The 21543-nt window shown below is 39.2% G+C and overlaps 1 protein-coding gene across 1 annotated transcript in view; it reads left to right on the top strand.

Moving 5' to 3' along the window:
- Positions 1-20874, top strand: part of LOC140925851 (uncharacterized) — a 23092-nt gene extending 2218 nt beyond the window's left edge. The window contains exons 3-12 of the mRNA XM_073375699.1: positions 63-165; positions 861-922; positions 14079-14288; positions 14602-14841; positions 16111-16159; positions 16774-16811; positions 16902-16951; positions 18002-18041; positions 18679-18757; positions 20093-20874. Of these exons, the coding sequence (XP_073231800.1) occupies positions 63-165; positions 861-922; positions 14079-14288; positions 14602-14841; positions 16111-16159; positions 16774-16811; positions 16902-16951; positions 18002-18041; positions 18679-18757; positions 20093-20301 (1080 nt within the window). The 3' untranslated portion in view covers positions 20302-20874. The remainder of the gene's footprint in view (positions 1-62; positions 166-860; positions 923-14078; positions 14289-14601; positions 14842-16110; positions 16160-16773; positions 16812-16901; positions 16952-18001; positions 18042-18678; positions 18758-20092) is intronic.
- The last annotated feature ends 669 nt before the right edge of the window (positions 20875-21543 follow it).

Raw genomic sequence — 21543 nt, 5'->3', positions numbered from 1 at the left:
AGCAGTTGACACCAGCAGCCCTTAATGCTTGTTGTTACTAACAGTGTCTTGCATAAATACAGTGTGACTACTATAACTGGGACCACCTAGACAAAGTTGACCAATCAGAATACAGGAAAATAACTACAATTCATTCCAAGAAAGTTAGTTGTGGGCAAGCAGCAGGTAGTAAGAAAAACAATCAGTAATGATACTCAAAGCACAAAATTAAAATATTGATAGCAGACATTTTTCAAGAAAGCAAAATGTTTCACCAGTCAATGTTTTTCTATTTGAAACTTACATATAATACCCAGGAGACATATTTGTTTGACACAAGATGTTATTTTGTCAACTACCAGCAATTTCTTCGCTACCATTGCCGCATTTTGCAATAAACATGCAACCTCCAATCAAAAATATAACTAACGTTTACTTTTCACCGTAATGGACCTCTCAGGAAACATACGCTTTCTTCAGCAAGTTGAAAAGGTCACATCTGTAGGTTGTAATGGGTTGATTTTGATCCATGTTAATGTTGATTTCATTCTGTGGTGATTATGATTGACAACTAACTTTTTCAGAATGTATTGTTTAATATTTTCCTGTCATCGAATTGGTCAATGTTGACTAGGTCGCCCTGACTATAGTAGTCACACCATAAAACAAACATACATTTTGTTTAAAACGTAGAACATTATAGATGTTGTTCACCGGATAATTCTTTCCCACTCTGAGTGGAGTTTAACTATTACGTAGCAGTTACCAAGACAGTATATACCCTTAAAACATCACCATGTAAGAAAATCAATAAATGTTAATTCATATTTATCATTCACATTATCATTCACTAAGGATTGAATTATTCCATTAACACACAGGAGTTGCACCTCCTAAGATTCAGAGGAACTCAGAATTGGGTACATTTACAGCCACACCCAAGGTAATTTTTTTTACATATTTTTCATGATCTTTGTCATTTATGATTTTTATTTAGTCATTTCATTGCTTCAGTCAACTCTCTACAAGACGGAGACCTTTGGGGCTGGCACTAAGTGTCTGTCTTATAGAGAGTCAAATGAAGTGAGTAAAGAAAGGCAGTGACCAAGGACGTCTGGAAAAGCGGGAATCCGGAATCCGGAATAGGAACGGGAATAGGAACAGGAACAGGAACCGGAACCGGAATAGGAACCGGAATGGGAAGAGAAACCTATATAAAAGCAGGGACAACATTTACCTTAATTTAAGTTAATCTGGATTTAATTCCAATTCAGATTATATACGAAAAATAAGGGAAAAATAGAATAGGAACCGGAATAGGAAGGGGAATATAAACAGTGTATAGAGATATGAAAAGAAAAAGATATAATCGTGATATAAATAAAAAGCCAGAGAAATAATTAAAGAAACAAGAAAACACCCTTGAAATGTTAATCTAATTAACTTTTCTTTATCTTTAGCCTATGACACATTGTGTTTTCGTGTCAAACATAATAGCGAACTTAAGCAACGAGAACGCTGACCGTCGCTTGATGGAACGCTTCTGTCTCACACAACGAATCTGAATTCTTCCTCTTACCTTCCACTGTGCGAATTTGTTGAGTCAGAGCACCTAAAGACAGAAAACATCCACTTCCAGTTTCCATTTTTAATGTCCTGGACGTCAACGTTCTGCTTGCTTATTAAGGTCCCTATTGCACGCGATTGAGGTAGATGAAGTACTGGCTGGGATGGGTTTGGGGGGGGGGGGAGGAGGGGGAGGAGGTACGTGTTAATACCCTTTTTAAGCTGTGGACTATCTATCTTAACTTCCCAATTTAGCACCGTACAATATATCTATGGAGCAAACCTGAGGTGTATGGCAGCCCAATAAACGTCTCCGGTGGGTGTCTCGTATACACATGGTCTGACAAATAATATTAACATGTGATAACCACCTTCCTGTGAGAGACAAAAGGAACCTTAAGATCTGACGACGGCAAAGCCAGCGAAAACGCCACTGAGAAATTGAATTCGGGTCTTAATTCAAACTATTTCTCGTTAATTCCAAATTGACCAGTCTTTTAAAGGTTGGGAAATGAAGCTGGAGACCGCGTCCGAGCTCAGAAAGACACAATAAAATTTATTGCCTGCCGTTAACGGCTTGGAAACTAAAATTTGATAGCATTTTGTTTTGAATGAGGGTATGGGCATGATTTTCAGTTGAACATGCCTAGCGAGCGTAAAAATTGCATTCAGTCTGAGGATTAATGAGAGAGGGAAAATTTTATATATTTAGGCATGACAAAATTCAAGGGAACATTGGTACTTAGAAATTACATGTCATAGGCATGGAAAAAATGGGTTCATGCCCTCGCAGCCCAAAATTGACCCAGCTAAACTTAGGTCCCAGATCTCTCGCCGGGTTGATAATTCATTCCCAGTTTTTGCTCCTCTGGTTTGGCATGCCGGGCATGCCGTTGGTGAAGCCAGTTGGTTTGGCATGCCCGGCATGCCAGGCAACCAGGCGATCTGGTGACGTCATTGCGGAGGGCTGGGGAGAAAATTTTAATGCCGTATCCCATGAAACAGCGCGCGCGCATTCGCAAGTTTTGTTTTTGTCCACCATGTCGGTCAAATGTGGTGCGAGTAGCGTTCATCGATGAATTTTGGGTTCTTTCCAACCTTATACCGCGTTTCGAACTCTCATTGGTACCAGAAATATAGGAAGTATTTATATGAACGGATGAAAAGTCTCGTGGGGCAGCAGGTTGGTTTTAAACTCAAAAGAAAGCGATGTGTGAAAAGTGCAATTTCGAATCGTGGATTCCAACTTGTAAGCATGAAGATAATTTCTCACCTTGTTTTATACTGCTATGTTCTATTATTGTATGTATAGGTAGTATTAAAGATATCGTGTTTATCGTTGTTTCTTGTGTGTCGCTATTTAGTCAGATTTTTTTTAATATTTTGATTGTGTTAGCGAGCACGAGGAAAGTTGAGTTCGATCAAACGCTCGCTCAACTCATCCACTTTTTCGCGGGTGGCACATTTTTGGCGGGCTTTTTCAAAGCAATGTTACAAACTATGCCATTTAAAAACCCTTTTGATGTTTGGTCCCTAATTTGCAAATACAGTACAGCCCGAGCATGGCTTTTGTACTACAGGAAAAAGAAAACGTCGTTCAACTTGAGACTTTCATCCGCTTGCATTGTCCATCTCCGAACTGCGAAAAATTTTATAAAACCAAAAAAAGTTTAAACGAGCACTTTCGGCTGTATCCGACACATAAACCGGAGTCTCTAAAAAATTCACACAAGCGAATTTCAACAAAGGAGATAAGCGAGACGTTTTTAAGCGAAGAACAGCCTTATTCGAGGAGACAAAGAGTTCGTGAGCTGATGTCACATTTGACTGATGAAGAAATTTCAGAATTCGCTCTTCCCAGAGTCACCAAAGTTGTGCCGCCTGTTGACTTTTTTTTACAAGGAAGCTCCTCGTCTGGGGATGTATTTCAGAAGTTGGTCACTTTTAGAGAGCAAATTTGTCTCCGTTTTCCGGAACTTGTAACTTTCTTTTACTCGAAAACATCCTTACCTTTTACCTTGCAAAGCCCGAAGCAGAAATTTATTGACTTTGTTCTCGACAACAAAAGTAATTGTTGTGAATGGTTGTTGGAGCAAGACAATGGATCCCTTTTGCGAGGATTCCTCATGCCATTGGTTTTTAAAACCTATTATCCTGCCTTCAAAGATTTTTCTTGTGGTATTGTTGGCGAATTTGGCATTAGCCAAAAAGACACCCAGGACGTCTTGAGAAACAAGTTGGGGAAAAAGCTGGAAAAAGTCCTGGGAATCAACCCTATTCTCAGCAAGGATGAAATTTTCGGTAAACTCAATGATACACGTCAAGAATTACTTGAAAAGGTTGGGCTAAAATTTAACAAATTTGGCGAGGTAGTTGTGGGTTATGTTGATGTTGAAAAATACATAACACTTTTTCTTAGTCAAGCAGGCGTGCAAAGCGCTATAACAGCACCAAATGACACTATTATTATTATGGATTACACTGATGGTTTTCCCTGGCTGAAATGGTCTCGCCATTTTACTGGAGAGACCAGTGTCCGAGTGAAGATTATTGAGCCTTATAATTTACTGAGCACAGTGTTGACAGTTGCTTTGTGGTTGGGAGGTGATGATTATGACACAGTGAAAAAATGTGCAGGGGCAGTTTTTGATCAGCTGAAAGAACTGAAAACAATTAAACATCCATTAAGTGGGAAGGAAATTAAAATTGTCCGCAGGAGCTGTGGTGATGGTAAGGAAAGGAGGTCTTCAACGGGTAATTCTTCTGCAAAATCCTCCTACCCAATCCCTGAAGCCCCAGAACACCAAAGTCAGTTGGGAGATATGAAACTAGTGTGTACATGTCCAGTTTGGACCGTTGAAGACACAGAAGCTCTAGAGACTAAATTCCAAAGCGAACTTAAAGGAAAAGCCCCTAGCAAAGAAAAACACAGGGAGTTCGCTAAGCAAAATCTTGGAAATACTGGCCGTAGTAATATTTCTGGAACACCACTCTCTGAGTACTACCCTGGAACTTCCCATCTTGGTTTTCGATCTGCAGAAACATTATGTTTGCGAATTGCCAAGATTGCATCACGTTTGTATCCATAGCGACACAGGCAAACACTAGAGCTACATCTTAACAGTCACCTTAAACTGATATATGTAAATTTTTTATTTTCTTTTTAATCTCTCTTGAGCTGTCCGACTCAAAAGTACCATAATTTTTGCAGTGTAACATCCTCTGCCTGAATTTATTTAACAAAAAAAGGTAATAATAATTATTACTGTTGTACCCTTTGAAGCAAAGAAATACAAAATTATAGGCACATAAGGGCACCCTTTTTAACCTGCCAAAATGTTTTAAGTGATCAGCAAGTGAGTCAAAAAAGATCACAACATCAGAGGAAACTGCCAACCACACATCATCTTGCATATTTTTAGCATGTGAGGAAAAGGGAAGACATAATTAGGGGGTATTTTTATTACATGCCCAGGTAGAGAAACAAGGGAGTATTACTGTTGGAAAATATTTTTTCAACAAAAGAAGAGAAATTTCTTATCCCGTAGCAGCCATATAATGTTTTGTGTATTATTTGAACAGCTATGAAATACCAAAACCTTTCACATTCCTTTTTTTTCTGCAAAAGGTGTAATTTTATTCTGTACCCATAGCAACAATGATCTTTAGGTGTGTTTGTGCAAAAACCTTGCCTGATATTTTACTTGTGAATAAATTCTATACCCCAGCTCATTAATTAATATTAACAGGTCCAGTTGTGGGACAACAAATAGCAAAAAATAATATTCTGGCATGTAGATGCTAGTTACTTTGGCCAAAACTAAATTGACTCTTTCTTTACTTTTTGAAGCCTTTCTCATCATAAATCCACATTTATTTTGTTATAGCTGTTCTTGGTAGTGATCAGCAATTTTTGTTAGCACTCAAAAAAGGATTGGCCAAGTCTGTAAACGTTGATGACAAAACAGTCAAGTTCGATGAAGTAGGTGTTCTAGCCTTTGCAGAAAGAATGCCTGAAATCTTAAAAGCAGCTGGTTTTAAGGGAACTCTTTTAGAAATCCTTTGTACATTTTGCAAAGGTCTTGACGGTGTGTACAAAAACCTTCTCCTGACACCACATGAATTGACAGGTGATGATTATGAAGTTCAGGCCCGCATCCAGCTTGGGTTCCAAGCAGTGCAAATATTTGGAACTGCAAACATCACTGCGTCACTAAAGCAGATTGTTACCTATGTTCCGTATTATGTGGAGAAGGCCCTTTCAGATTCTGACATCATTGGTCTTCCAATAACTCTGGCAAATTTTAATGACGGTATCATGGAGACAGCACATAAACAAAATAAAAAGAATTCCTTGCTATTTTCTGGAGGACGAAATGGTCCCATTTCAAAGCACCAGTATCAAAAACAAGTCATCCAGCAGCAATTTGCAAATGAAGTGTTTGAGTTAATATGTAGAGAAACCACTCCACAAAAGTCATCCTCTACAAAGGTTGAAAGAAAACGACAGGCTCAAGAACAGGGAAACTATGGGACAAAAAAAATGGTAATCACATAATTTTTTTAGTTTAAAAGTAAGACGTAATTTTAATCATTTCTGATAAAATCATTAATTCCAATAATTCCAGGGAAATTCAGCAAAAAAAGTAAATCTATCTTATCTAAGTACACACTTGGCATGCAATGATATTCTACAAGTATCCAGGAAGCCTATCTTTCATGCTATGCTAAAACATATTTCCTAGAATTTGTTGGTGGCACATTTCCAGCAAAAAGTTGTAAGAAATACAGAAGCAAATTTTTAAACTATAAGATCTTCACTGGCAGAAAAAAAATCCACTTTCTCATGTTAAAAAAATATACTTTGTGAAGATTAAAAGCTGAAATTTACTATTTTTGCCATTTCCTTTTTTACCATAAGAATCTGCCCTTTACTGAGAAAATTGAATTGAACCGTGAAGAAAATGTACCTGAAAAAATGGAGGATGAAGCTCGAAACGACGATGACAATGAATTCGAAATGTACAAGGTAAGGCTAACTATACAAGAATTTAAGTACAAGAACAGATACGAGACAAAAATCATCCTTGTTAATTTATTAAAAATGTAAACACCAAGGCCTAAGCCTGGAGGATGGAACAAAAAATGTTGCAATGGAGGCATGGAGGCCTCATTGAAAACTAAAAATATAAGCTTAAATTCTATATTGAAAACCTTGTGTCACCATAATGCCCGAGATACGGTTACCAGTAAGTACTGAAAGAATGGATACAAATCAAAAACGTTCAGTGACAAATTTACTTACTTCTTTTAGGGTGTGATAACCGAGGATTCACCGGCACAAGGCAACGTTCCTGACAATGTCGTGTGTAAAAGTATAAATGAAGTTCAGTGCTCTGAAGAAGTTATGTTATTAACTGACGAGCTGTGGCAGTATGCAAAGGATAGCTACCGAAATAACACCATTACCGTCATAACAAAACAGTCAGCCAGAGAACTTCATGATGAATTGCCACAGTCTTGTTTAGAATTTCATTTGCAGTCAATTCAGTCATCATTCATTTCATGGGAACGTTCAGATGCCCGAGTGAGCAAAGAAATATTTAAGTGCAAAGTCTTGACAGCTTCCGCTAGCCAGTGTTTTTCCGCAACCAAAGTTGAACGCGATGAAAGCAAGAGAATGTTAATACACTTCACGGATGTCATTGGATTAGAAGTTCGCGAGAATTCGATAGTGATGGATGTTAAGTCGAGGCCGAAGTTTGAAAAGAAGGTTTACACCAAGGACAGGGAGAACGGCAAGACAGGAGGTGGGAAATGGACGGAGGAAAATATGCACGTAGAAGAAGGAGGCTCGCCAAATAGAATAGAACTAGTCATGGTCGGTAGAAGAGAACCTGTAACAGCCAAGCTGCAAGAAGTAATCTCAAAAGTTCCGTCTCTAAAGAAGGCAATAAATCGCGGACTCGCCACAGTTTACGATAATAACGTGTTGTACGACCAACAAATTCTTGAGGACCGATATCCTGTTCTCCAGGATCCAACGTTAGTTAGGGCAGGACAGCTGGCTTGTTTGCGTCTATTGACTGCACTCCCTTTGTCAAACAAAGCCGAGTTTGTTACTAAAATGTATGCAGGAATAGAAAGTAAATTTAACCAGCTCTTGCGTGAGAGAGTACAGAAGTCGCTCAATTAAAACTCTCACTCGTCTGTATTGATTACCGTAAGATCCAATCCTTCTCTAGCTGCTCGTTTTAACAAGTGAACAGTTATTAAAAGACTCAGTTGCCAATCTTAACTCCGCTCTCTGCCAAATCTTTCTCTGGGAAAGCCTTCGAATGCGAACAACGGTACCATTTTCTACCACGCGACAAAGCTGCAGGTTCGTACGCACAAGCTCTAGGCGCGCAAAGAATTGTGTGCGGCTTTAAAATAAAATTATACTCAAAGCTGATTGGCTAATGATTGACTCCCAGATCACCTGGAAGAAATTGGCATGCCCAGCGAGACTGATTTTGAAGTTCGCTTCAGCATCATACCCTGAGAATCACATATTAACGCCAAATATATCTTAGGGAGCTTGAAGTTACAGGTTTCATGCCTGGCAATAAATGCAGATTATAACAAAAAAGTCATGTTTGTCACAATGTGTGTCACGGGATCGACTGGCAAAACTGAAGACAGAAGTCTGGATTTATAAATAAAAAGCACAACAAAACTTCATTATTCATGCATAAAATAGAATACTTAACTTGCAATCAAAGATTAATCCTTTTATTTCAAACCGATACTGACATTTCTGGGTCCAGATTTAAATTTGTTCGAGGAAAAGCGTCTTAAAAAATAAGATAACAAATCCTCTCAGTATAAACTTATCCATGATTAAGTTTTATCGCGTCGGAATGTTTCCCGGTCAACAGCATTAAAAGACTGGTGAAAATTAAGCTTACCAGGTCGTTCAAGTCAGTACGAGAGTACGACGTTAATACTGCAAAGACGTTCTGATTTGGAGAATTTGGACTGCCTTCTCAGAGAGATTTTGCTTAGTTTTTCAGTGCGCTTCTTTGTCGGCTATGCGAATCTCGCAAACTGTTTTACTCCCGTCCTTGCTGACGATAGTCCTTTGAGCAACGTCATCTGCGTCATCCGAAGATACCCCGAGCACGCACGAAATCGTTCGAATTTCCGCAGAAGTGTTTTCGGATGACGATGAATCTAGGTTGTTGTAGCGTGGCAGTTGTGGCGTCACGATGTCGTCATGTCTCTTCGCACTTGTTTGTCTTTTTTTTCTGCGGTGCATGGTTGAGATGTTGGTGAATGCTGGACAAGAAGTGGATTCTGCGAGAGACTGTAAGTACAAATTTAGTATTAATTTGCTGAAGAAAAAGCCTGAATATCGAACAAATCCCGTGAATTAGCCTTTTGCATTCAGTTTATCTTGCTGTTGAGCATGCCTAAGAACTCCGGCATAAGTGGTTGTCAACTCGTTCACTTCGGATTGTTTCTGTTTGTATGTCTTGTAATCTTCTTCTGCTGCTAAGAAGACTAGAGAAAACTTCAAAAATATAAAAACCAAACCTAGAAAAAAGTCAGATCTAATTTTATAGCTCGAGTATAATTATTTTTGGCACCTACGGTCATACTTTTTCACTGTACTGGTAAAGTTACTTATTTTTGCTGCATAGTTTGACCGTTGTTTGAAAGACAATCAAACGGATATTACAATCACTTTTGCAGACAAAATAAAATATCCGTAAATCAAATGCCAAAATCAGATTTGGATTTCCCTTTAAAAAAATGAACATCCTGCAGGTGTCAATGCAAAGTTGTAAACAACTGAATATAAGTAGTCTGTGAATGTGCGTTAAGGTCCACAAAACTAATTTTTCTTTTGGACATCTCATCCAAGCAAAGACTTAAGGCTTACATTGCTTGTCTACGAGTGTACTACAAAATACTTTGCTACAGTAAGCCTCTGAGAGGCCATTCTGGTAAATTTATAGGACGCTAAAATGCAAATAATTCTAAGCTTAAACAACCTGGCTGGGTCCGACTTTTGAATTACAAAATGTTCACGTTTGCCGGCTCTACTTCAAATGAACATGGTTTTTGAAATGATTTGTACTATTTTAACCCGAAAATTATGATTGGGTTATAAAGCTTTTAAAACGGACGAAAACTAAGCTAATAAACGTGTTCAATGTAAGAAACTACGATTTAGTCGCTTTTTCAACTTTGCTTTTTGGGCCGAAAAATTTACCTTTACGCAAAAACAAAAGCAAACAATGAGGCGTTTATTCGACATATTTTCTGAGAATTTTATCTGATCAGTTTAATGTCGCTAGCATTGTTTTCGTATAGGAATTTTCCTTATTATATGAGCTTTTAATTTAATAATTTTGATACTTTATAAACTTCTCATTTGATAGCTTCACTTTTTTATACACCGATTGAGAAACAAATTCGCTTTCGTTAAATCCTATTTTATGACCTATTTATTAGAACTCTAGGTAACATACGAGATGATGTAACCGGACAGGCTTTAACCTTTGGTCCTAATTTATTTTTTCTTCGCAACCCCTAATCAGTTGACGGGCCGAGAGAGAATATCGCCAGAAAAAGATGCGAAAAAGTCGCTGAGTTTCCTTTACATATTCCGGCTTTATATGGGTCTACATCTTACCTGCGTAAATATGAGACTGTTGTTCAATTAAGTGTCAGTCAAACTCGGTATAATCTTGACTTGCAAATCCAAATGCAAAGGTTTATTTCGCAGTAGAAGAGCGTGTAAACATCATCGAACAACGCAATGTAAATTGGCTAATGTGAAACCACGTTTCTTTCACTTTATTTACCATGCATTTATCTCAATTGCACACTCTTGTGAAATTAGCCTCAGACAATTAGTTGCGACCTTTAACAAGACTCAACAAGCCAGTATGAAAATATGTTAAGAGAAGCTGAGCTCTACATGTTCTATTTCTTTTTTTCATATTGCCCTTGCATGTGTTAACATTCCATTTCTTTTTTGTTACAGGTAACTTCCAGACATGACGAGGAGATAATTACTTTTCTAGAGAGCAATTCTTTGATACTGTCAGTTATAACTGACTTACTTTGAGTTAAAAACAAAGAACACAGACACTGGTAATGACACAAAAACATTAATCCCTGGCAAGCCTACAAAACAAGAAAGAGGAACTCAGACTCCTTATCAAAATATAAAACAAGATAAAAACAACTTTTCTAACGTAGGGAAAATTGCGTTACAGAGATTTGTAATTACAACGTTATATTCAAGCACATTGCATTGTCAAACATCATAATTTACTGAATAATGAACAGTGATTTTGGGGCTTAGCTCAGTTTGTAATGAACTTTGAAAGATATTCTATAACCTTGTATTTTTAAAAGCTTTCATGGAACATAGATGCATTTTATTATACAATGAAAATAGTGTCTGTCTCTCTTTTTACTGATTTCAGTCAATTCCATTTTATTCGCAATGTAAAATGGGAATCCTATTAAAGACTCATTTTAAGGGAGGAGTTTTTACAATCCCCCAACAGGTCATCTCCACGATGACGCTGTTTTATTACTACGGCAGAATCCCTCAGGGTTTTACTTTCTTGTGAAAATTAGAGCTTTTGTTATTTAAACTTCGCTGGGACAACCAAATCTATGAAAATGAAAGGAATAGCAATGACGTCATCGTGTAACCGTACATCAAAAGATAAGCACTGTGATCTGTTTATTTTTTTTTTTAGCCAGGCTTAAAATATCTGTAGATTCAAGGAATTATAACCTGTGCGTTGAGAACATGCCAGAGACCGATTTTGGCATGCCCGGCATGACCCAGATTATGGCACGCCCGGCATGCCAGAGAATTTGGCATGCCGGGCATGCCAGAAAATTTGGCATGCCCGGCATGCCGGAGATTTTGCTGGGTATGAATTACGTATTACTAGAACCTAGGCTTCTCGCGGCCTGGGTGAGAAGGTCACGGAACCTCAAATTATGCTTACAGGGCATGCGAAATTCTGTTGCATGCCAATTTCAATGCAAAACCACTCTGGGGCCACCCCCTCTATTACCAGTGAGCAAATCAATGACGATAGGCATGGGAAAAATCCTTGCATGCTAACCAACATTGAAAACGTAGCAGAAATGTCCTCAATTGCTAAGTCATGCCCTAGGGGACGCTTTAAAATACAGAATTTCCTGACATGGATGACGGAATTTTCCGTAAACAGCATGTCATCATGCCGGCTTGGACGTATTGCCGCCGTATTGCCCCCTTTTACAGCTAGCTAGGCTCATTTTTAGGCTCCATGGCCTGAAATGACGAAAAATTCATGCCCTTAATGGAAAAAGTCTAAAAAAGTCCTCGAAATTTTAGTTTCCAAGCCGTTCGTTCACGTTCTCAAGAGAAGTTAAGATTTGATCATTTACATCGTAGTTGTGCATACGCGGTGAAGAAATTGACAGAAAGCGCGATGCACTCGCAAAGCTGTTGCTTTACTTATTTAACCTGCGGCTTTTTCTACCTTCTCGCTGCCGTATTATAAAGAGATTCGGGGGGGGGGGGGGAGCATGATACCAGAGTAGTGTTCTTATTTTTTGTATAAATTGAATTCGAATTAAAATAATTTAAAGTAAATGATATCTGGTTCCCCTTCACATTGCTGTTCCTGTTCCGTTCCTGTTTCCGGTTCGGGTTCCGGTTCCTGTTCCCATTCCCGTTCCTATTCCGGATTCCGGTTTCCGGCTTTTCCAGACGCCCGTGACCAACTCTAGGTGTCTGTTTTACAGAGGTGTTCGTCTTAAAGGGTGTTCATCAAGAGAGAGTCGACTACTGGTGGTTTTCACTGTCATGCAATCAAAATTTAAAATAGAAACCTTTTAATACAGAAAGTCTATGAATATACAAAAAACCATGCCAAGAATCAGGTCTGTGCAATATTTCATTTGCGAGATATTCGGAAAAACGTTTTACCCAAATTTATATAGCTTTGTATGGAGTTGCCATGTTTGTGTCACTTTCAGGGATACAAATATAGCTGCTGGAAACCAACAGAACACGTCTGTTTTTGAGTTTTCCTACTAATGCGTGAGTCCTTCGCTTGAGGAACTCATAAAGATTAAAGTAATATTTATTCTGAGACAAGCAATGTTTAGATAGCAAAATCTCACAAAATCGGTAACATAAGAGCTTTCCTGGCCGGCAGCTTAATGCCACGTCACGCAAAAGCCTGGAAATTCAGGCATCCATGTGTTGCAAAATGAAGAAACCCTTTTGAACCGAAAATTTGTGTGTATAAAGGTTTTAAGGTGCTGTAATACCACATGAAGTAGAAACTCAGAAGAAGTGATAGGTTCTTAGTTTGAATTTTGGTGACGTCATGAGAAAACCAACAATAGTCCTTAGTTCTCTTACATCAATGTGAATAAGCTTTTAATTAAAGTAAACAGAAACCAAGAAATTCGTGCCTAACCCACTCGCACCTTGTGGAGGCAGCATGGCTGAGCAGCTAGGGCGCTGGACCCATAATCCAGAGGCCCTGAGTTCAAGTTCTGCCCTGACTGCTAGCTGGATTGCTTCTTGGTCATCCCAAGTTAAAATTCTTGTCTACGCTTGTAAATAGCCAACTGGTTCACTTCCTGCCAATTGGGATTCTTAACAATGCTATTTTCTATTTAAATTTATTTCTTTCATTATGCCTGAAAAGCCCCATAACTAAGGGGAGAGGATAATTAAGTATTATTATATTATCATTATTATTAAATTATGCCAAAAATGCTGTTTGAGTCTATGATCGAACCATTTTCTTGTCACCAAGGTGCCCTTCGTGCTCTCTTAGAAGGCAGGATGGGTATAAAGGGTTGCGAGGCAGAGAAGAAAGAGGACTTGTGAGTTCTAAAAGGGTGGTAAGCCGGAGAACTAGGAGGAAATTACCGTAAAATTCCGAAAATAAGCCCCTCCATGTATAAGCCCCTCCAAATATAAGCCCCCCAAAATCGTAACGCAAAAAACCCTCCGTTAAATCGCTCCTCCATATGTAAGCCCCCCTGGGGGGCTTGTACTTGGAATTTGCACTTCAATACAAATTAAAACAAAGCAAAAATGGTACATTTCCTCCCCACTACAAGCTAGCCCAATCGATTTTGAAACGCAAATTTCCCTGCGTAGATATTAAAGCCCGTCCAAAAATAAGCCCCTCAAAAAGGGCCTTTGAAAAATATAAAGCCCGGGGCTTATTTTCGGAATTTTACAGTACACAACAATGTCTAATGTTTCGCAGGAAAAAAAAGGCAGGTTGTGAGAATGCAAAGTGCGGGATGCGGGAGGGTTGGACTTCCCTGTCCTTCATCCCATCTACACACGTTGTATGTTTACAGGTGTGTCATAAGGAGGATCGCACGAAATGCTGGTCAGACATAGATGAATCCATGTGACGGGTCTTTTTTTCGCCGTGTATAAACAAGTGAAAAAGACTCAAGTTATTTTTTCTGTTCTTTTTGTTTACTTGCAGTCAAGAGCTCTTAATGGCTGGGCTAGACTTGTTATTGGCCTTCTCAATCGCATGTATCGTGACGAGGAGCTTGAACTACGAGCAAAGCAGCTGTTGTACATGCGTGACAGAGAGGAACTCCTTGATGAACAATTGATGTCACACAAGGATGTCACACACCACCAGTCAGATGCGTCTTTTGTGCAAGCCAATACGTTACAGTTACTTCAGGTATGACTAAGGTATTGCAGATCATCTGTATGCAGGGTGTAGTCGTTTCTGCCACTACGACATCATGTCGTCCCGCAAAAATGACGCTGGCTCAGGTGCAAGCACTACTTAGTATTGAGAAAATCTCGTACACTGTACTCATAGTCGTCCTCGTCTTAGAAACTAAAGCCCAGTAGATTAGCGTAGGTAAGAAAAGCACTTATTTTCTTTAATTACCTCACTAAGAAAGAGATCTGAACGTCCAATGCGATTTCTTAAACCGCGGCCGACTTCGTTTAAATAACCGACCCTAAAGGTCTCTAATATTTTAAAGGCTAAAGAGGAAGAAGAAGCTCGTCAGAGAACGCAAGAACGAGAACGACTTGAGCAACAGAGACAAGAACTTCAAGCAAAGTTCAAACAAAGGCGAGTGCCGTCTGTGTTTCACTCGCGGAGGTCCGCAAGGAAGGACAGTGTCAATAGAGAAGCTGAGATTGATCTATCAGAAGACCTACTGGTTAAACCAGTTAGGAGCAGCAAGGGATCAGCTGACCTTACAGGGGGGGAAGACGCTGTGAGTTTCAACGAAATTTTGTAGAAAGCATGACTTGCCGGTCTATTCAGTTGCTGGTTGACATGGTTTTGAACGAAATCTTTTGACAAATCCCCCCCCCCCTCCCCCGCAAAAAAAGAAAAAAAAAACAGTATTTAACCTTGGTTACCAAGTTAACAATACGACAACAAAGGTACCTATCATACGAAATGAACGCTTTTCATGAAATTAACGTTTATTTTGTTAAGGATAAGTTCCGCGCCATGAGTTAAATGAAGCATAACTTTCCTCGACCTTAATTTCCATGGTTTGACCGCAAATTCTAAAAACGAGTATTTTATCAGGGTGAAGATCTGCCAGTTTCAGAAGAAACGTCCAGATTTCTTCGTTTATTAAACCCTCGATGTTTAGGCGAAGTACCACGAACACTGCTTCCTTTTTGGATTACAGTAAACCCCGCATATAACCTAATGATATAAGAACCCACAGGCTGAAATTTGGCATTTCAATACCCAACATGTAAGAACCTGTTCAGCCTGGCAAAGAAAAACAGGTTCTTATACAAAAAAAAATCAGTCCAATTTCTCGATTTTAATTGTGTGAGAAACGTTAACTTTTGACAAAAAGTTATTTCTTTGATTTACATTTTACATTTTCTTTGATTCACATTTGTTTTTTCGCTAGAAGTATGCTTTCCATAAAGCTATCGTGCAATATAGACGATTCGAAATCTTAGTATCTTATTTTAAAAATATAGAAATGTATTCATGGATGTTCTTTGACGTTGAATGTTTGTCATTATGTATAAGTACTGCAATATTTCCGCCGATGGTTACACTGACGACCTCTTAAAAATAAAGACCTTTTAAGAACCTAATCAGCCTGAATTGTGAAAAACTACCCTAAAATATAAGAACCGTACCTGTTCAGCCTGACCTCGAAAATTCTAGGTTCCTAAATGTGGGTTTTTAATGTAAACACTTGAATTTGTTGCTGATTTATCAACAAGTTTTGTTTCTTTTGTGTGCGTCGCGTCAATGTCCGTCATTTTGAAATACTGTAATTACAAAGACAAGTGTTAATTTCCTATAATCAACCTGAGAGCGGATTCTGCCCAAAATCACCATGAAACAGGCCCCACCACATGCACGCATCAGCTGACCCATCATTTCGCGGTCCTAACAGTGGTTACAGTTAGCCACTGACGCGATATCAATAAATCATAACATATGCATCATGCGAGTTGCATCTAGGTTATCTTTATTTTTATTTTTTTTATTTTTTTGTCAGAGACATGTAAATAGTGCGGAAGATCTGGAAGATGAAACAATCAATGCAGGTAAGAAAAGATAAGATAAGATAAAGTCTTAATTGAAAGAGGGTTAACACTAAATAGTCAAAGCTGATAAACTTGTGGCCCTCTGAAATGCTAGAAAAAATAACTAAATACTTCGATAATACTAAACTCATATAAAAGTACAAGATATACCTATAATTTATTATCTAAATCTAAATTTATCAAGGAAGTTAAATAATAAAATGATTAAGAGTCTGGTGATGACAACCGACCTGATCAGGTTTGAACAAACTGTGCTTTATTGTACCTCCCTCACCCCCCCCCCCCCCCCCCCCCCGCTCTCACGAATCCCACACAAGTTCGGCGGGAGCTCGTATCACTAGTAACAAATCCGCGATAGATTAGAGTGTCTTGACTACAGGGCGGGAGGTCGCGGGTTTGATCGCTGGGGCGGGACTGAGAAATGAAGGTGCTCCGTTTGGCGTGCAAACGGCTGGTCCTTCGCGTGGCTCGGATGACCACGTAAAAATAGTGCCTTCAGTTAGTATTTTCGTGCTAAGTACATTTACACTCGAAAAGCACCAGCATTCCCTTCCAGTAAGATTTAATTTTATCTTCCTTTGTTCTCATGTTTTGTTTTGTTTTTCTTTTCGCAGACGCTTTATCGTCTTCTCGTCTTGCCGAAGTCGAAAAGGTTTGGTCTCGTTACAAAAATTGTTATTTGCTGTAGCTATTGTACATTGGTTCAACCAAATAAAATATTATTTGAACACTGTCTTTTTAGCGTGCTGACGATGTGTTCCTTACAAAAAGGAGGTCGAGCTCCGTAAGTCGGTAAGATTATGGATATTAATTTATTTGTTTCTTTGTTTTAATCTTCTATTGTTTTAGTGATTAATTTCTTATCCATTTTTAAATCTTGAAGGTAGTTCGCTCGACCAAATAGCTACACGAATTTAAAATCGCGAGGTCGGGACCCTTCTTTCGAAAGATAATCGTGAAAGTCACTGAAACTTACATAGAATTATAAATTTATCTCCCAGTTCTGTGATCGTATGAATCCCTAAAACACTGCCAGAAAATATCTTCATTCTGTCGAAAACCGAGTATAGTCCTTCGTTATGCTTTTTGTTCGTCTCACTTGCCTAAAGTACCCTTTTTTTCTGGTTGGTAATTGTTTGTTTGTTGTGTTGTGTTGTTTTCTAACATTTAAAAGTCCGATCTGTTTTTTTTTTTCGATGGGAACGGTGTAGAACTGAAGACAATAAAAAAACGTTTTTCTTTGTCCCTGATCAAACATTTTAGATTGTAACCCGACATAAGCAGTAAGCTCTAGACCAATAATCGAGTCGAGTTCTCGGCAAGCGGGCAGTCTTCCTGTTTAAAAAACACACACACAAAAATTAAGACTTGAGCCAGCCTGGCTAACCGGCCTGGTAGCACTTTGATTATCCTTTTCCACAGTGAGCTCTAAACCGCTAATCCAGCTGAGATCGTAGCAAGCGGGCCAGCCTGGGCCGAGTTGTTCAAAGCTGGGTTAAGATAGCCCAGGGTTAGTGCGAGATTTGAATTCAGATTTGAAAGCTTAAAAAACATTTCAGTTTTAATTCTTTTTGTCTACAAGTTGATGATTGGAAGCTGGAAAAAAAACAGAGGAAATTATTCGAGAAAATGCTTTTGAATACCAGAAAAAGAAACCCGGGTTAAATTTAACCCCGGGTTAGGCGCTAATGGGCCTTCGAACAACTGGGCCCTGCTTGTTAATCTAAACACAACGAAACATTTATTGAGAAAATGAGGCTTGAACCGAGTTAGCGACGCTAACCGGGCTGGATCACCTCATATAGACAGGTACTAAGCCCTAGCTGTTTGTTTCTTCAACAGAGAGGACGCAAACTCAGTAGAAAGGAAGCAAGATTCTTCAGTAAGTCAGACTGCGGTTAAGCTTGTCATGTGACTGTTGTGCAACCACGCACTTTCGATTGATTCAGCCGAAATATTTCAGAACAATATTTATTACCTTTCCAGTCTATAATATCTTTTAATTGAGCTGTTAATTGTTTTCTTCTTACAAGTCCGTTTTTTTTTTTTAAGTTCTCCCTTCTCGGAGACCCAGGAGTAGCTCATCTGGATAGGGTTTCTATGGAGAAAGTCGTTGCAAATTTTACAAGAAGAACAGAAAATGTTTCACTGAATTTACCTCGAAAAATGTAAGTGGACATCGTGAAATCGGGCTGATTTTACGATGTCCTCGATACACGCACAATATTGGTGGCACACATTCATTTTTTTCTTTTTTCAATATTGTCATAAAAAGTATAGACTAATTGATCATTAAAATATATTCAGTCTTGACTTAATTCCAATAATACCAGAAATAGTACTTCCGAGCCGCAAGGAATGTATTTGGGAAACCGGTTTTGCCAATTTTTAAAATTGATGCTATAGTTGTTTGTATTATATATTGTTTATTTTTCATAATGTTCATTTCCAATATTTCTGTAAATTATTTACTTATTTTCAAAGTTAATGAACATCTTTTTATTATTTTTTTCTTACAGCATCAGTCACGTTCACAAACAAGTGAAGGCACTGGCAAGAAAACCAACGTCCATCCAAGACCGAGGCCTAAGACAGCGAGTATGTGAACACCAATCATTAGTTTATTTATATTGTATATATTGTATGTGTTGAGATTGTGACGAGTGTTGTGACTGTGACAAGTGTTGTGACTGTAACGGGTGTTGTGACTGTGACGGGTGTTGAGATTGTGGCAAGTGTTGTGACTGTAACGAGTGTTGTGACGGGTGTTGAGACTGTGATGGTTGTTGTGACTGACGGGAGTTCAAAATATGACGGGTTTGTGACTGTGACGGGTTTGTGACTGTGACAAGTGTTGTGACGGGAATTGAGAATGTGACAAGTGATGTGACGGGTACTGAGACTGTGACGAGTGTTATAACGGGTGTTGAGACCGTGACAAGTGTTGTGACGGGTATTGAGACTGTGATGAGTGTTTTAACGGGTGTTGAGACCGTGACAAGTGTTCTGACGGGTATTGAGACTGTAACGAGTGTTGTTACGGGTGTTGAGACCGTGACAAGTGTTGTGACGGGTATTGAGACTGTAACGATTGTTGTGACGGGTGTTGTGACTGAGAAGGGACTTGAGACTGACGGGTTTGTGACTATGACGGGTGTTGTGACTGTGACAAGTGATGTGACGGGTATTGAGACTGTGACAAGTGTTGTGACGGGTATTGAGACAGTGACGAGTGTTGTGACGGGTATTGAGACTGTGACGAGTGTTGTGACGGATGTTGAGACTGTGGCGAGTGTTCTGACTGACTACCATGAGGCAGGTGCGATAACAATAGGATATGTGTCCTCTTCCATATTATACATTTGAGCGAAATCTAAGCCCATCCCTATACGTCCAGTGAAATGCAGAACACGCCTGTGAGGTTTATATCCCCCGCCAGCAGTGTAGGTTTTTACACATTCCCTACGAATTAATAGAGGCAGAATGACAAGACAATCATGGCCAGCGCCCCATTCGATTCTCCTGAAGCTCCGGCGACCAGGAAAACCACCGTGTAGTCGTCGCGGCAACTCGCAGTAGTACTCGCAGTACCTTTTTAGTACCTACCCCACAACTTTTTTGCTCTTCCTCTTTAATTTTTTCTGGAGGACCCTGAGCTAGCAGAATCTTACCAGTTTTCTTTAATGCGGCTGCCCATGTTTCGAGGCCCGCTCATGCCGCAAGCTGGATACTAACCAACTGCATGTAGCCTAACAATCAAGCATCTTTTTTTTGCCGCTAACAGTACTTATCGCATCCATTTTCTGTAAACCATAAAAGACATGTATACAGACAAACTCACCAGCTAGGAATTCGCTAGTGAACAAGGAAGGCTTGTTAATGCATTCAGACTTGTATTGACACCAGACCTGGTGTTTTTCTTTTACCTTACAGCTTTAAAAAGTTCCTCCATAGGTAGTGGAAAAGACAGAAGAAGACCTCTTTCTGCCCACTTGTTCCAACCAAGACCTTCGGCCAAACCACCTCCAGCTTTTGATACAAGCAAAACTAAGAGGCAATTGGACCTCATTGAAAGAGACTTAAAGCTAACCACAAAAACGTTACAGGATCGTCTGGGTATCTCCAAACAGGGATTCGTTTGAATCAAAAAACGTCTTCCACCATGTTTTGTTAGCCTGAGAAAACAGCTGGTATTTCGCGACGCCTGACCACAGCTAGTTTACTCACGAAATGATATTCAGGAACGGGCGCAGAAATTTCATCTTGATGACGGTTCACTACCCAGGTCTGGGTAGTGCGTCTGATCGGTTGAAGCAAATTTCTCTCACGGCAAAACCAATCAGAAGCAGATCTGGGCAGTAACACGTCATCAGTATGAAATTTCTTCGCTCTTTCCTTCAGATCGACGTCATTTCGCGGAATTTTTTGAATTTTTTTTTTTGAGTTTCTGAATTGAAAACTTTAAAACGCCATGATTAATGTAACTTTCATACATGAAGCATTCAAGTTAGTTCAGTGGAATTTTGATCACGATGAGTAATCAAAACCTGACGGCTCTGGAAACCCGGATCCTTCTCATTTTATTACAACATTTTATACTTTTTTTACGTTGATATGGAGCCTTACCACCATAGGAACTTTTGTAAATACAACTTGATAGTTAGACTGCAATAACAGTTAATCCATTTTAAAATTATACTCTCGAATCTATTTAACCGCTTTCTGGTTCTAGTCTCATTCTCTGTCGTGCCGACCAATCGATAGCCTAGAAAAGATTGCTCTCTACTCCAAATATAAAAACCTTATAAGGCATTGTATTGTCTATACTACTAGGATTATTACAAAAAGACGTAATTATAAGCAGAAGAGGAAAAGAAGCAAGTCTGACAGGTCTTAATCATGTCATGAAGATGAGCCCTTACTCTCCCCGGCGTCTTTTTTCGCGTGCTGCTGAAGCGCGACTTTTCGTGCTATCCCAGCTTCCTCCCAGGCTAGAACCATCCAAGATCACTTACCTACATGTTTTTTTTTTTTATCTAATGTCACTTGCGCGGGTGTGGGGGTCGGTTCCATGACTTCTAAATACCCTGCACTGGAAGAGAAAAAGGATATCGTGAGACGTCACGCACGATTATAAGGAGACGGGGGAGAGTGGGACAGCTCCACTGAGGCTACCCGTTCGTGCGTTCTCGCGCGGCTAGTACAGCTCTGCTCTTAATGAACGCTGTGATCGTTCAACCAACTATCATTCCCTTATTAAACTGATGACGATCACATTCATACATTGAAGCGGACAGTTCGCTTCTTTTCAATGCCTTCCTGCTAACAACTCTTTCATTTTGTTTACCCTTCCCTTCTGATCTTTTAATGTTCTCACCTCATTA

Source organism: Porites lutea, chromosome 2 (genome assembly GCF_958299795.1).
Source record: "Porites lutea chromosome 2, jaPorLute2.1, whole genome shotgun sequence".
Taxonomy (NCBI): Eukaryota; Metazoa; Cnidaria; class Anthozoa; order Scleractinia; family Poritidae; genus Porites; species Porites lutea.
Note: the sequence above shows the minus strand (reverse complement) of the source record. Positions and strands in the feature narration are given on the sequence as shown.